Below are 15488 nucleotides of genomic sequence, written 5' to 3' on the forward strand. Positions count from 1 at the left end.
TAAATGCTTGCCAGCCCCCTTCTTTTTCTGCAATCATGTTAGGTTAACAAAGTTTTACTTGAATATATCAGAAGTGGGCCGAGGTTTGGTAAGCCCTCTTGTGAAATAGAGCCCAAAAAAAACCATGTCAGTCTTATCTATCATTCTGCTCACGTAGTCATTTCTGGACATTATAAAGGAGACAGAGAACACAGAAATCCTATCACAAGCCTTCGCTGGTTTGTGACAGAAGTCCCACTCCTCTGTTCTTCAATCCACAGTTTGGCACAATGACTTCTCTGCAGGCTGCTTTACTCTTGGGAATTATTTGTGAGTATTAAACATAACTCGTCTAAGAATTTATCGGAAGTCAGATTTCCTTGCAAGTATCATTTATTTTCAAATACATCTTTTTCAAATTTTGTTCAGAATCAATCTGGGGCAGGTTCTTGTCATAGAAAAAAGATCCATGGTAAATTCTCTGGGGATTTTTAAAGTACCATCAGTTATGAAAAGATTAATCGCAACTGAGAGGTTAAGTTTAAAAATGAATGTTAAATCATTCCTGTTAAAATCAGCAGCAGAAAAGGTATAAAAAGTCTTAATTCTTTACTTATAACTATCTTGACAGTGACTTCCAGTAAATGTATTTAGGAAATAGGCTTTGTAGATTCAGACTGAAATTATGTACAATATAATTAGACTGTAAGCAACCATAATAGAGAACGAAAGTGTTCAAGATCACTTGTAGTTGTTTATTTAGTGCCAATATATTTTCACACTTAGTAAAATGCAACTGAACAAGATATCTGTGCCTTGATCTGTATAAAATATTTATAGAAAGAATGTACTTACTGAGGCATGCAGGTACAGACAGAAATGCAGACTTAGAGGCAGACAGAGATGCAGGGAAAAGAAACAAATGGAGGCTTAGACTTTCCTGCATAACACTGTTGACATAGACACGGACATGCCAAATTTACCAGGGGCATGCCTTTCTAACTTCTAGCTCCTTGCTTCTCTTTAACCTTGTGTCATGAGCTGGTTGTGAAAGTGTGGTATATGCCAATGCATCCATATGACATATTTTTTGCAATTTTTAACCTCCTGATTCTGGCTCCAAGGATTGACTTGCAAGATGTCCACTACTTTCTGATGGTAGTAAAGACCAGATTCTTTTATACTCAATACCTATGGCAATACTTGGGAAATATGTCCTAAAGAGACACTCCATAATTTATAATGGCAGTAATTTATGGCAGGCAGTATTGTTGGGATTTCCAAGCTGAATATGGCCCTCATTTTGGCAGAGTGCTTCAGGCACTGAAGCCAGAAAGCCAGCCGGAGTCATGGGTAAATCTCTATGGTGTGTGAAAGCCATGCATCTTAGAGTTAAAAACAAAGGCCATACATTTTCCACTTCTGCACTCAGCAGCTCCTACCCTTCTCCCCATTACATGATTGCATAATCATAGGTTCCAAAGTGCAGACACACAAGCCTGAGACTCATAGGGTGAAGTTTTCACATCACTGTCCTGTGGTAATAGTAATGTTTCAAGATTAACTGCACATCATAGAAGTTACCCAGCTCTCATTTCTCTGAAATTAAAAAAAAAAAAATTGGGGAATTTCTAGCATGAAAGCTAAATACATATGGTCAGTTTTATGTCTGGGAATCAATTTGTAAATCCAGCCCGTAGATTTAAAAAATGAGATGGAGAAAGTAAAGGAGAGATAATTTTTTAAGGATTGACAGTGTCACATCCATTTTTTCAATTGCTAAATAGATGGACAAATCTTGAATATAGTGGCAGGAAATGTGTTTTATTGGTAGAATCAGAAGAAAAGTATTCAAAGTTCATGCCTGTAACTTTTTTTTGGCCTGAATGTAGATTGCAATAGTTTTTTTTAGATATCTAAAAGGTAAGAGTGGATGTTAGACCACAAGAAAATGAGACTGGAGGAGAAGTAATGGGGAACAAAGAAATGGCAGAGGAACTGAATAGGTACTTTGCATCAGTTTTCACAGTGGAAGGCACCAGAACTTCAAGAGAGTCAGGGACAGAGGAGAGTGTAGTGGTCATCACTAAGGAGAAGGTGCTGTAGAAGCTGAAAAGCCAGAAAGTGGATAAATCACCTGGACCAGACTTCTGATCAATGTTCTGAAGGAAATAGCTAAGGAGATTGTAGAGGCGTTGTAGTGATCTTTCAGGAAACACTGGTGTCAGGGAGGTCACAAAGCACTGGAAAATGGCTGATGTTACACCCCTGTTTAAGAATGGAGTGAGGCAGAAGACAGGAAATTATAGACCAGTTAGCTTGACCTTGGTTGTTGGTAAGATTTTGGAGTCCATTATTAAGGATAAGATTGTGGAGTACTTGAAAATGCAGAGTGAAGTAGGGCCGAATCAGCATGGCTTCATCATGGAGATGTCGTACCTGAAAAATCTGATAGAATTCTTAGAGAAGCTAATGAGCAAGTTAGACAAAGGAGAGCTAGTGGATGTGATCTATTTGGATTTTTCCAGAAGCCTTTGACAAGTTTCCTCACTGGTTGCTGCTAAATAAGATTAGACACTGTGGTGTTAGGGGATAAATACGGGCAGGAATAGAGGATTGGCTGACTGGCAGAAGACAGAGAGTAGGGATAAAGGAATCTTTTTCATGTTGGCAGCTAGTAACTAGTCAAGTTCTGCAGGAGTCGGTGTTGGGACCAGAAATATTCACGTTTTACATTAACAATGTGGACAAAGGAACTGAGGGCATTGTTGCTAAGTTTGCAGATGACACATGGAGAGGTGGAGGGACAGGTAGTGTTGAGAATGAGGGATGCTGCAGACAGACTTGAACAGACTAGAAGAGTGGGCAAGGAAGTGGCAGATGGAATACAATGTGGAAAAGTATGAGGTTGCACATTTTGGTAGGAAGAATAGAGGCATAGATTATTTTCTAAAGGGAGAAAGACTTTGGATGTCTTATGTACAAAGGGACTTAGGAGTTGTAGTTCAGGATTTTCTTAAGGTTAACATGTAGGTTAATTAGGAAAGCAATTGCAATGTTAGCATTCATTTCAAGAGGGCTAGGATACAAAAGCAAAGATGTACTACTGAGGGTGCATGAGGCTGTGGACAGACCATATTTGGAATATCGTGAGCAGTTTTGGATCCCATATCTAAGGAAGGATGTGCTAGTGTTGGAGGGGGTCCAGAGGAGGTTAAGCAGAATGATCCCAGGGATGAATGTTTTGTCATATGAGGAGAGGTTGAGGACTCTGGGTCAGTGCTTGTTGGAGTTTAAAGGGATAAGGGGCATCTGATTGAAACTTACAAAATACTGAGAGGCCTGGATAGAGTGGATGTGAAGAAGATGTCTCCACTAGTAAGAGACACTAGGACCTGAAGGCATGGTTTCAAAGTGAAGGGACCACCTGTTAGAATTGAGATAAGGAGGAATTTCTTTTGCCAGAGGTTGGCTTATCCATGGACCTCATTGCCACAGGAGGTTGTGGAGGCCAAGTCATTCAGTGTATTTAAGACAGAGATAGATAGTATTGATTAGTAATGGGATCAGGGTTACAGGGAGAAAGCAGGAGAAACGGGTTCAGAAACATAACAGCCATGATCAAATGGTAGACCAGATTTGATGGGCCAAATGGCCTAATTCAGCTCCTATATTTATAGTTTTAAAACTTCTGGATCTTATATTGCATCCATTCCCAGTATTTACTATAAACCCCAGTTGAGCAACATCTACAAATTTTTAGACTGTAGATTCTGTAATGGATGAGCAATAAGCCCAGAATTGATTCCTGTGGAACACATTTTCTTAACCTTCCTTCAATCTAGGTAACTGCTCTTTACTTCTACTCTCTGCTTTATATTTTTTGAGCCTATACATGTTCAAAAAAAAATCTGCATTAAAAGTTAAGGATCAAACCCTATGCAATTATTGTCACTTACTTAATGTTACAATTTCTTTAACAGAATATTTTGAATGCAGTTTTCTTATTAAGCCAGGCTTTCTGAAAGTGGATAGTTAACACTTCAAATGTCTGGCTGAACATTACATTGTCAGGGTTTTATGAGCTTTCGCAATAATGATTTGTCTTTTTGTAACGCCAAGACATTTTCTAAATTCACACTAGTGGTGGTGGTAGGCTTGTAGGGAGGTGTGAGGAAAAACAATTTTATATCAATCCTTGGACAGGGGTCCTCGGTTTGTGTGATTCTAAATGGGTCACTCCCAAATTATTATGTTCCCAGATGAGGAAAATTGGATTTGGTTCCCCCACTTTAGTCAATGCCCCCTTTGCCTCAGAGTCATAGGCTGATTAACTTAACACAAGGGATCCCTTCCCTTGTAGGTACCTTTCTCAGTTCGAATGTATTTATGTTTTAAAAGGAGTCAACACAATCGGGCTTTCATAAAGAAAGAGTGAACTTTTTAGTAACATGCAAGAAAGAGTAAGAAGTAACACACATACGCAGAATAGAAATAAGAAGTGAAGAAACACAAAAAAAAATTAGTAAAGGATATATAAATCAGTCTTTGGCTTGTCCGTGAGAAGTCGATGGTGAAACATTGCAGCCATTGAACTGGTTCTGATAATGTTGACCTTAGCAGTTCAACAGTTAACCTGAGTTTTTTGTTCTGCAAGTTAGTTGAAAGGAGTTGGTCTCTTTCCTTTTAGTGGCTCTTCTCACTTGTGACTCGCTTCCACCAATCAGCAAGAGAGCGAGAGATACAGACCCTTCTTTATTCCTTTCATATACTACCTCAAAGATTCATTGCATTCTTGTTGTCCACTTTTCTAAGTCTGCACTGTTCTGGATTCTTGGAAACTGCTCTATCACTTAGACATAAGCATAGTTCCAGTTTCTTGCAAACTATGAGCTTCCCTAACCTAGCACTGCCCCTAGCTATTTCCTGAGCTCTCATCTTGCTCAGTTTCACAAAACAATGACTGCTCACATGTTTCCAATCCTCACTGTTTGTACCATTAATGGTGCACAGCTTCTTTTGAGAGCCCTGAATCCAACACTTACCTCTGGAACATGCTTCAGAGTTCTAACATCTTAGAGACATCCAGCTGCTCTAGACTTCTCAATGAATCCCTTAACTACACAACATACCTTCCTACTACCATGATGTAAAATGAAAATTATTCATAATTTGGAAAAAATTGACACCTCAGCACAGATCCCTGAGGGAGCTCCTTGTCACATCCTGCCAATCAGAAAAAGACCCATGTATGTATAAGAGATAACAAGGTGTAGAGCTGGATGAACACAGCAGGCCAAGCAGCATCAGAGGAGCAGGAAAGCTGACGTTTCGGGTCTGGACCCTTCTTCAGAAATGGGGGAGGGGAATGTATGTATAAGCTCTATTTTCGAGTAACCAGCCAAACTTATATCCATGTTTGTAATGTTTCACCACTGACTTTTCACAGACATGCCAAAGACTGATTAATGTATTTTTTTTGCACTGTTATCTGTTTCTTCACTTCTCATTTCGATTCTGTGTATGTGTGTTACATTTTCTTATTCTTCCTTGTGTTTTACTAACTAATATTAACTAATTCACTCTTTCTCTAACCCAAAAAAATCTCGTTAAATTGACTCCTATTAGAACAAAGATACATTGGAACTGGGAAGGATATCCACAAGGGAAGGGATTCCTTGTCTTAGGTTAGCCTGCTTGTGACCATCCAAGGTGAAAGGGCTTGTTAACTAAAGAGGGAGGGGCAATTTCTTCCATTCTCACCCAGGATCACAATGCTATGTTATTCCCTTATGTGATGAGCTCCTACTTTGTGCAAAAAACTTTTGCGTGACACTTTGTCAAATACCTTCTCAAAATCCAAGTGCAGTAAATCTATAAGCTCCCCTTTCTCTAATGTACATGTTACTCTTGCAAAGAAATGCAGTACAATGGCTAAACATCATTACCCTTTCAGAAAATCATGTTGACTCTTCCTGATTGCCTTGAGGTTTTCCAAGTGCCCAGTTATAACCCTTTAATAATCAATTCTAACACTTCCTCATGATAGACATCAAGCTAATAGGCCTATAACATTGTGTTTGCCTCCTTTCTTCAATAGACGAGTTATAGTTGCTATTTCCAGTCTGATGGAACCTCTTTAGAATCTAGTGAATGTTGGGAAATTAATGCCAATACATCTACTGCCTCATTTGCGACTACTTTTAATACCTAGGGTCCTGTCAGCCTGTAACTCCATCAATTTGTTCAATACTACTTCCCTATTGATTATATTTTCACCAGGTTCCTCTCTACCTTCCAACTTATAATTTATAGTGATTACCAGAATGTATTTTGTGCAGTCTCTTGTGAAGACAAGCAAAATATTTACTTATTTCATCCACCATTTTCTTAATATTTGTTATTAATTTACTTAGAATCACTGTACTCTCTTCTTTGCAATGACTGGGCTTTACTCTTTACAATCGCTGTGCTTTACCCTTTATAACCACTGTGATCTCTACAATCATTGAGCTCCATCCCCTTTGCAATCACTATTCATTCTCTCATTTATAATCATTGTACTGTTGGACCTTTAAACTCACTTTGTTCTCTTTTGTATACCATCTTTATTTACTCTTTTTCAGCCTGTAGAGGACCCCGGCTACATTCTCTCGTACCCACATAATTGCCATTCTTCCTCCTTGCAGTGATATAGCTGTGTTATCTTCCATTGCTCTAAAGTCAGTCATATCTTGCTCTCTTTTGCACCATTAAGTTTCAATTCAGTATCTATATCTCACTCCTCTCTACAATTAATGTGCCTTCTCTTCTCTTTCCTAATTGCTGTGCTTTTCCTCCACATTGTACAACTGCTGTCTGACTTTCTTTTTGATTATCAAGCTCTTTCATTCGCTGCTGAGCCAAAGATCAAGTGGTGTACAGTTTCTCCACAAGAGACAAGGAAATGCCAGGATTTGAAAACCCAAATGACAACCAAAGGCTTCAGCAACTTCCAGTGTGTGCAGAAGGATAATCCTGAAGCCTGTTTGAATGCTATCAAGGTAAGATTTAATTTTATTCAGCCCTGCACATAAGATTGCAATCTAATTACTTTATTACAGGATTCTCAGGCTGATATGAAGAATTAATTAGGTGAATATAAGTAAATAAAAACTTTATAAACCCGGAAACAAATTGCAGAATTATATTCATCAAATGTATTGTCTGGAATTTTACTATGGAACTCTATCCATTTGACAGGGTTACTGATGTAAACAAAGCTTTGTTGCTGACCCAGACCTTTACAGCATTTTATTAGAGCAAGTAAATCCAATTGATGCAGCAGCAGCAGCTGTAAAACAGGCTTTAAATGGTAACATAAAACTACATGCATTATTCACACAAGAACACAAGAAAAAGGATCAGGAGTGGAGGACATGTCCTCTCAAGCTTTCTCTGCCATTCAGTACAATCATGCTGAACATGGTCTTTATCTCCACTTTCTTATCCATTCCCCATACCCCTGAAAGACCAACAATCTTTCTGTCTCAGTCTGAAATATATTCCACTATGAAGCATCCACAAGCCCAGGGGAGAGAATTTCAAAGATTTCAAGCTGTTTGACATTTTGAACTGGCCCCTTATCCTGAGCCTCTCATCATTTGACAAACCCCCTATCCCCGGGAGCAATTGAATGGTTTTCATAATCCTCACAGGGACAATGTTTTAGTTACTCAAATTAACACCGTCATGGATAGATGCACCTATAACAGGTAGATTGATAAAGAAGAGGTCAAGTAGGTTTCTCCCCTCTTGTTACTTCTTTCAACTCCTGCAGCATCAGTCTAGCAAAAATGATCTTCAGGACTTGCATGCTTGGTCTATCATGGTGCTGCCTAAACACTCTTGATTGTAGACATTGAAGTCCCACCAGGCTGAACATGTTTTGTACCATTGCTATATACTCAATGCCTCTTTCAAGTCATTTTCAAACTGGAAGAGTACTGACTGATCAGCTGAGGGAGGGTGGTAGGTGGTAATCAGCGGGAGGATTTCTTGCCCTGAAGCCCAAAGAATTTGTTTGATCCTGGAGCCAATGTTGAGAATTGACACAGTTTTACCTCCTGAAATGAATCAATATACTAGCTTCTCCAATGGGGGTCTGTCTTGCTGAATATCTAGAACATAACAACAATGAAGGTGCCTGATCTTGACTGTGGGATGTGATTTGATGAGTTTGACTATATCAGGCTGTTACTTACCTTTCCTTTGGATTATGTGTCACAAATTTGCTACAAATTCCTGTTGCCATTGCCATTCGTGAGGAGGACTCTGCAGGGTTGACTGGTCTGAGTGTGCCTTTGATGAATCCAGTGCCTGTGCTGATGTCTGGTGCTCCATGTGGTTTTATTATTACAGTAGGTGCATGAGAACGTCATCAGTTGTTAGTTCCTCTCCAAGTTGCACCCCATCCTGCCTTGGAGTGACATTGTGATTCCTTCACTGACACTGAACCATAACCTGAAAATCCCTCCCTAATTGCACTTTGAGTGCATTCTACACTATACACACTTCAACAGTTTAACAAGGCAGCCTATGACCACCTTCTATGGGGCATATAGGGATGGCACTAAGTGTGATCTTTTTCAGCAATCCTCACATTCAATGAACAAATAATATTACTGAGTTAACAATGAATAGTTGTGCTCCTGAGAGAATCTCTGAGGTCATTAAAAAATAACTCAGCAGGTCCTAAAGAATAGCAAAGAGATGAAAGCGGGTGTCAATGTTTTGAATGTCAAGTTTAAAAAAACAAAACCAGAAGTGGGACAGCACTTTGTCCTCTGAGAATACTCTCTGCAGCATGAAGCAACTTAAAAAATGCAAATGAAAATATGGATCAGTCTGGTGGACCTTCACTGCTCTCCCTCTATGGGAAGCATTATCTTCATTAGGGTGAGGACTGCACACAATCTTCAAAGTGCAGGCAAATATCTGGCTGTATCTTACAGGGATATCTGACAGGTTAAAACATCATTGGGTGGAATTATGCCTTCCCTAGAAAGGGCAAGACAGATGTGGGGCTGTCACTGGAGAGATACCACCCCAACTTTCTGGACACCTTAGCAATTGAGTTCTGGGTGGTTGATCTTCCTAACCCACCGCCATTTAAGGCCCAGAAGTGGCCTATCATTGACCACTTAAGGGCTTCAACCTGTCACCAGCTCAATTTCCTGCCTTCCCAGTAGACAACAGAAATGACCAGCTTCTTGACTGGGAAAATGGGGATACCTGCTTGCTGCGTTGGGTAAGTGGTTGATTGATTGGCGACCGATGCATAAGCGCTTGATTCCTGCTTGATCTTGTTGGCTATCTCAGTGGTGGGATGGGACTCCCTCACCCTCACATTAGCCTGCTCCCACATTTTAACTACAACGTAGAAAGTCCCAATCATTGTTGCAGCTAGTGGCTTCTCAAAGCTGTCTCGGAAAATTTAAATCTGAAAAAGACTATGCTGACACAAGGGGTATGCTGGTGAACTGCTAGGGTCAGAAAAAGGAAGAACACCATTTTGATTTGAATAATTATTGTCATGTACCGAGATATAGTGAAAAGTATTGTTTTGCGTCCTAGCCAGACAAATCATACCTTAAAAAATACGTCAATGTAATAGAACAGAATTAAGAATAATGTGTTACAGCTAGAGAATTTGCAGAGAAAGGTCAACTCTGATGTATGAGAGGTTTATTCAGAAGTCTGATAACAGCAGGGAAGAAGCTGTCCTTGAATCTGTTGAGATGTATTTTCAAACTTTTGTATCTTCTGCCTGATGTAAGAGAGTGGAAGAGAGTACAACTGGGGTGGGAGGGGTCTTTCATTATGTTAGCTGCTTCCCCGAGGCAGCGAGAAGTATAGACTGAGTCATTGGAAGGAAGGCTGCTTTGCCTGATGGACTGGGCTGTGCGCACAGTTCTCTGTAATTTCTTGCGGTCTTGGCAGGAGCAGTTGCCATAACAAGCTGTGAAGCATCCGGTGCACCTATAAAAATTGGTGCAAGTCATTGTGGACATGCTGAATTTCCTTAGCCATCTGAGGAAGTAGAGGCTTTGATGTGCTTGCTTGATTGTAGTGTCGATGTGGATGGACCAGGATAGATTGCTTGTGATATTTACTCATAGGAATTTAAAGCTCTCAACCACCTCCACTCTACCGCCATTGATACAGACAGAGGCGCGTCCTCCACTCTGCTTCCTGAAGTCAATAACCAGCTCCTTTGTTTTGCTCACATTGAGGGAGAGATTGTTATATTGTCACTACAAAGCCACTAAGCTGTGCAGCTCTTTCCTGTACTCTGTCTCATCTTTGTTTGAGATCTGACCCACAACGGTGGTGAGATCAGCAAATTTGTAAGGTGGAATTAGAATTGAATTTGGCCACAAATTTGTACAAGAAGTATAGTATAGGCTGAGTACACAGCCTTAGGGGTCACCAGTGTTGAGGATTATCATGGAGGAAGCACTGTCACCTATCTTTATTGATTGCGGTCTACAGGTCATTGTGAGAGGCAGGATGTGTTTTGACTTGTCAATTGGAAATGATCCAGAGAATATCCAGAGAACGGATGTTGAGGTTCCCTTGCCGATTATTGACTATAGAAGAGTCATGTCAGCATAGGCAACAGTCTTTCAATGTCCCAGGACTAGGGTTGCAATTCCTACTGTTTCTGATATGCATAAACTTCAGTTCTGAGTCTGGCCTTCTTGTGCACAGTGCTTATATGTCTTCAAAGGTTGAATATTTTTACTGTCTGACTGAATTCTCAGATTCACGTGTCAAATTGGAGGATGCATATTTATTGTCTCCTTCAAACCTAGATTAGTAAATTTCATTGAAGGATTCACAAAAGAGGCGACACAATTAGATGGAAAAGCAAGCAATGTCCCTGTTAATTGCATTGGTTGAAAGTAAGGGGAATTTCTATTAATGATGTACATGTTTCTCATTCTCAGAATCGAGAAGCAGATGCTATAACTGTGGATGCTGGAGATATATACAAGGGAGGTCTCTTGCCTGAACCACGCCTGAAACCAATTGCAGCTGAGAATGTCACAGGTAATTGCTTGCTCTTCAAAAGGAAAGGGACAGCTAGTATTTTATTATTATAGGTCAGTTGCTCAATACTCATTACTATTGTGAGCCAGCCACATGGATCTGTTCCACACATCTATAATCTCTGACTGTTTAGACAAGAAATTGTGACATTTTGATGTAAATTACTTTTTCCCCATCTTTACCACTAAGAAATATTCTCATTAAAAGTAACATTTTCAATGAATGATCTACCCATCATTTGATGTGTCACATAATAATAGCATGTACAAATGATTTTGTTAAAAATATTTCACATAGACTCAGGCTCTGAAATGAAGTGCATAGTTCCTTGCCTGAGAATTAATCTTTCTCTTTATTGAAAACAACATAATATTCTAGATTGGTGGGCTTGAATTAAAGCTCCCTCAAAAATTCATATTTCTTTCAAATGTCTGACCTGCCTTAGCTCTGCCCCAGCCTTGAAATGTGCCCTAACATAGATTTCTTCAACTGAAGACAGTGCATGGGTTCCTGCCTATCTCATTCTCAGAATTTCAAGCAGTATATCAGAAAGAGCTGGCTGCAGTTTAGCAACTCAATTGCTTTGAGAATCTCTCAGAAACAATCTTTGTAAACTAAGTGGATGTCTGCATCCACAGAATATGATAAATCAAGACCGTTCAATAAGAACATTAGGCGATGGGATTGCAAAGAAGGTAGCAGAGCAAATGATTTGCAAGTTACTTTGATGCCAACCAAGTAGGCTTAAGATACTGACACATGCCAATGTGTGAATTAAAACCTTTCATGTTCCAGGCAATTATTTAAACTTGGGTGGCATGGTGGCTCAGTCGTTAGCAAAGCTGCCTCACAGCACTAGAAACATGAGTTAGATTGCAGCCTTGGGCGACTGTCTGTGTGGAGTTTGCTGCTGGGTGCTCTGGTTTCCTCTTACAATCCAAAGACGTGCAGGTTAGGTGGATTAACCATGCCATATGTCCAGGGACGTGCAGGCTAGATGGATTAGCCATGGTAAATGTGGGGCTATGGAGATAGGGTGAGGGCCTGGGTCTGGGCAGGATGCTCTTCGGAGGGTTAGTGCAGACTTGATGGGCTGAGTAGCCTCTTTCCTCACTATTTTATGATTCTAGTTTTTATAGTGTGACCCTTACTCATTCCCAAAGACTGGAAGCCATTTGTTCTCAGTGTCTAAATTATGCATTCACAGTATCATACTTCACGTACCAGAATAATGCACTTGATTAGCACCCTATCTACCACCTTAACCACTAACTCCGACTATCAGCAGCAACACACAGTGTGAGCTATTTACAACTTGCAGTAGCTCACCAAGGCTCCTTTGAAAGCACGTTCGAAAACCTCTGCCACTTGGAAGAATAAAGGAAGCAGGTTCATGTGGACACTACCACTTGCAAGCCCCTCTCCAAGCCACTCACAATCCTGACTTAGAAATATGTTGCCCACCGTTATTGGGTCAAAATCCTGGATCTCCATGACAGTGCATAATTTACAATGGTTCAAGAAGGTGGCTAACCACCACACTCTCAGGATAATTAATGATTGGAAACAAATGCCAGCCTATCCAGTGATCTCCATATCCTGTGAAAAAGTGAAAAGAAGGCAAATTAGTTACACCACCATAAAAGGGCTGCAACCAGAGAAAAAGAACAGTAACCATAATCACTGTTTCCGCAGAGACCTTTGTTTTTTCAGAATAACCTTCAAAATTGTAGCTCTGTGTGCCTAAGAATCTTTAACAACTTTGAACAAATAACTAGAACATGGTCAAACATTACTTGGAGTGATCTCAATATATGTCAAAGGCCTTTTCGACAATAAGTGCAACAACTTGAGACCCATCCCTCTCTAAAATGAGCTCTACAATCCGTATGAAAGTCCTTTTCACCGCAGCCTCATAACCTGATGTAGCCTCCTTTATATAGAATTTGGTGCACAATAATAATTCTGGAATTCTGTGATTCTCTATAGCCTATGGTATACTTCTTCCTACAACCATCCACACAATCCATGATGCACACCTCTCTTTAGCAACGCTGCTTATCTGTGATACTTCGCTCTTTACAATGATTTCAATGACCTCTCATAGATTAATGACCCTACATCCATAACAATATTCTATGATAGATATATCTCTATAGGGATCTCCATAACTGGGATAGATGTCACTTTAGAGGGATTTAAGTATCACTTGGCAACAATCTTAACATGTCAAAGACCCCTGGCCACAATTATTTCATTGCTCGTGATAGAACCTGCTCCAGAGTGCATTCAACATGTTTGTAGGAATAGACTCCACAGCTATCTTGATAACCTGTATATTTTACTATACTTTCCATTATTTGAGAAGCAATACTGCTTTAGATCGCTCTGCAGAATTTGACAGGGATTGACATTATTCCATTGCCAAAATGCCATAAAGAATTGATGTGGTTGATGGAGATACTTGGATATGAAGTGGAAATTAGATTTTTCTGTGATCGAATTATTGACAGTGTAATTTGTATTTTACAGGCGAGTCCTGCTACTATGCTGTAGCAGTGGTAAAGAAAGGCACTAACATTAATTTCAATACGTTGAGGGGCAAGAAGTCCTGCCACACTGGTTTGGGTAAATCTGCTGGTTGGAATATCCCAATTGGAACCATTCTGAGAAATTTCGGAGAAAACTGGAATACTGAGGATCCTGTTGAAAAATGTAATGTAATGTCTTGTTTTGCTTTTTTTTGTCAGGAACTTTTCAATTTTTGTATTCAAACTAAGCCAATTAACAAAACAAAGTTGACTGGAAATAGATTATTCATGATAGCCAGATTGGATGTGCTGTAAGCACTTAATGAATTGGCCAGGTCTGTCTGGTGGCTAATATGCTTGGTTTCACAAATGTCATTACAAACCCCAAAGTAATGAAACTAATTCCTCCAATGAGCCCTTTTGGATTCACGAGTTGATCTTCTGGATATGTCGATAGATGGACTCCCATTTGATGTGTGAGTATTGCCCATTTCTCTTTCAAAATGGCTGTTGGAGCCCTCCAACAGGCATGGGACTTCCAACCTTCCCAGTTGTGCTTTCAAATAGCCTGTTTTGAGCTGGAAAGTCCATGTCAAGCCTAACTTCAAGGTAATTCAGGTTGGCATCTGGGCATTAAAGGCCCACACTTGCCAATTTTACAAGTTAGAAAGGGATACCAGTGGTTCAGCCCCTCCCTTGCCATTTCTATTTCTCTGTGGATGGCAAATCTGACCTAGGAAACCACAGGCTAATGACTTCAACAGCTGTAACGTTTGGGATCATGGAAATCAGTGCTGGAAGCAGGAGTTTCAAATTGACAAATTCTCTATATTACAGTTCATTAGATTCCTCAGGAAGATTTGAAGGCTAAAATATTTACACTGGGGTTCCGGGAGTCCACTTCAACATAATTCCAGTCCTGTGTCCCTCAATCATTCTAAATTCTACGCTGCCCTAATTTTTTCATTACTTCCTGTCCTTCCCTCTTTCCCTTACACTTCCCAACCTTATTCATTCCTGTGAATGAATTAAGAAAAAAAATTCTTTTCTGCATCCTTTTTTTGCTTTCCAGTTCTGTTTTTCATGCTTTTCTTTATTTTTCTACTCCTCTCTTGCCCTTTACTTTCTCTTTTCTCTGCTCGTCAAGTCAGTCTATTTGTCTAACAGCAAGTAGAATGGAACCCAGATAGTCCCTGACATTGCTGCTCCATTTAAAACCTTCTTTTCAAAAATTCAAAACAAGTGTATTTGTGATGAGATCTTGACACTTTCAAAGCTTTGTAATGGCGTGGTAAACCTGAATTATAGTCTTTAGCTTTGATTATCATGTCACAAAAATGGAGTTGATGCAATGAAGAAGGTGCAGAAAAGACTGATGGAAAAAATTCATTATGTAAAAGGAGAACCACCAAGGAAGGATTGTAGAAACTGATGTTCCACAGTTGAGAAAGGAGACTAAAATGACATCTTGTTTACTTATATTAAGTATTACAGTGTTTAGATATCATTAACCTAGAGCATTTGATGCTAGAATTCCCAAATTTTCAGAGGCAAATTGGACCTATGCATTCTTAAAATGAGATATTTATGTGAGAAAGAGAGTGGCGTTTCAGAACTGATGGACACAGAAATTTCATCGTTTTTCCTTACTTTAAACGTTCACCTGTGTATTTCCAAAATTTTACGATTCTATTTCAGCTTTTCAGCAGCTGCAGTGTTTTATTCTTTGTCTTTGCCTGCTTTTAAATCTCATTCTATGTTACTTTCTCTGTTACTCTGACACATGCATCATCGTGTGTGCTGTTAAATGAGTAAGGATATGTTTTTTTTTAAATTAAGTAATTCCTGGTGTAACCTCAGTCCTTATTTTGCAGAAGTTACTTG

The 15488-nt window shown here is 39.6% G+C and overlaps 1 protein-coding gene across 1 annotated transcript in view; it reads left to right on the plus strand.

Moving 5' to 3' along the window:
• Nucleotides 1–203: 203 nt before the first annotated feature.
• The window catches only part of tfa (transferrin-a), a 38967-nt gene continuing 23682 nt past the window's right edge, over nt 204–15488 (plus strand). Inside the window, exons 1-4 of the mRNA XM_048604299.1 lie at nt 204–309; nt 6862–7022; nt 10971–11073; nt 13606–13788. Of these exons, the coding sequence (XP_048460256.1) occupies nt 270–309; nt 6862–7022; nt 10971–11073; nt 13606–13788 (487 nt within the window). The 5' untranslated portion in view covers nt 204–269. The remainder of the gene's footprint in view (nt 310–6861; nt 7023–10970; nt 11074–13605; nt 13789–15488) is intronic.

Source organism: Rhincodon typus, chromosome 13 (assembly GCF_021869965.1).
Source record: "Rhincodon typus isolate 14 chromosome 13, sRhiTyp1.1, whole genome shotgun sequence".
NCBI lineage: Eukaryota > Metazoa > Chordata > Chondrichthyes > Orectolobiformes > Rhincodontidae > Rhincodon > Rhincodon typus.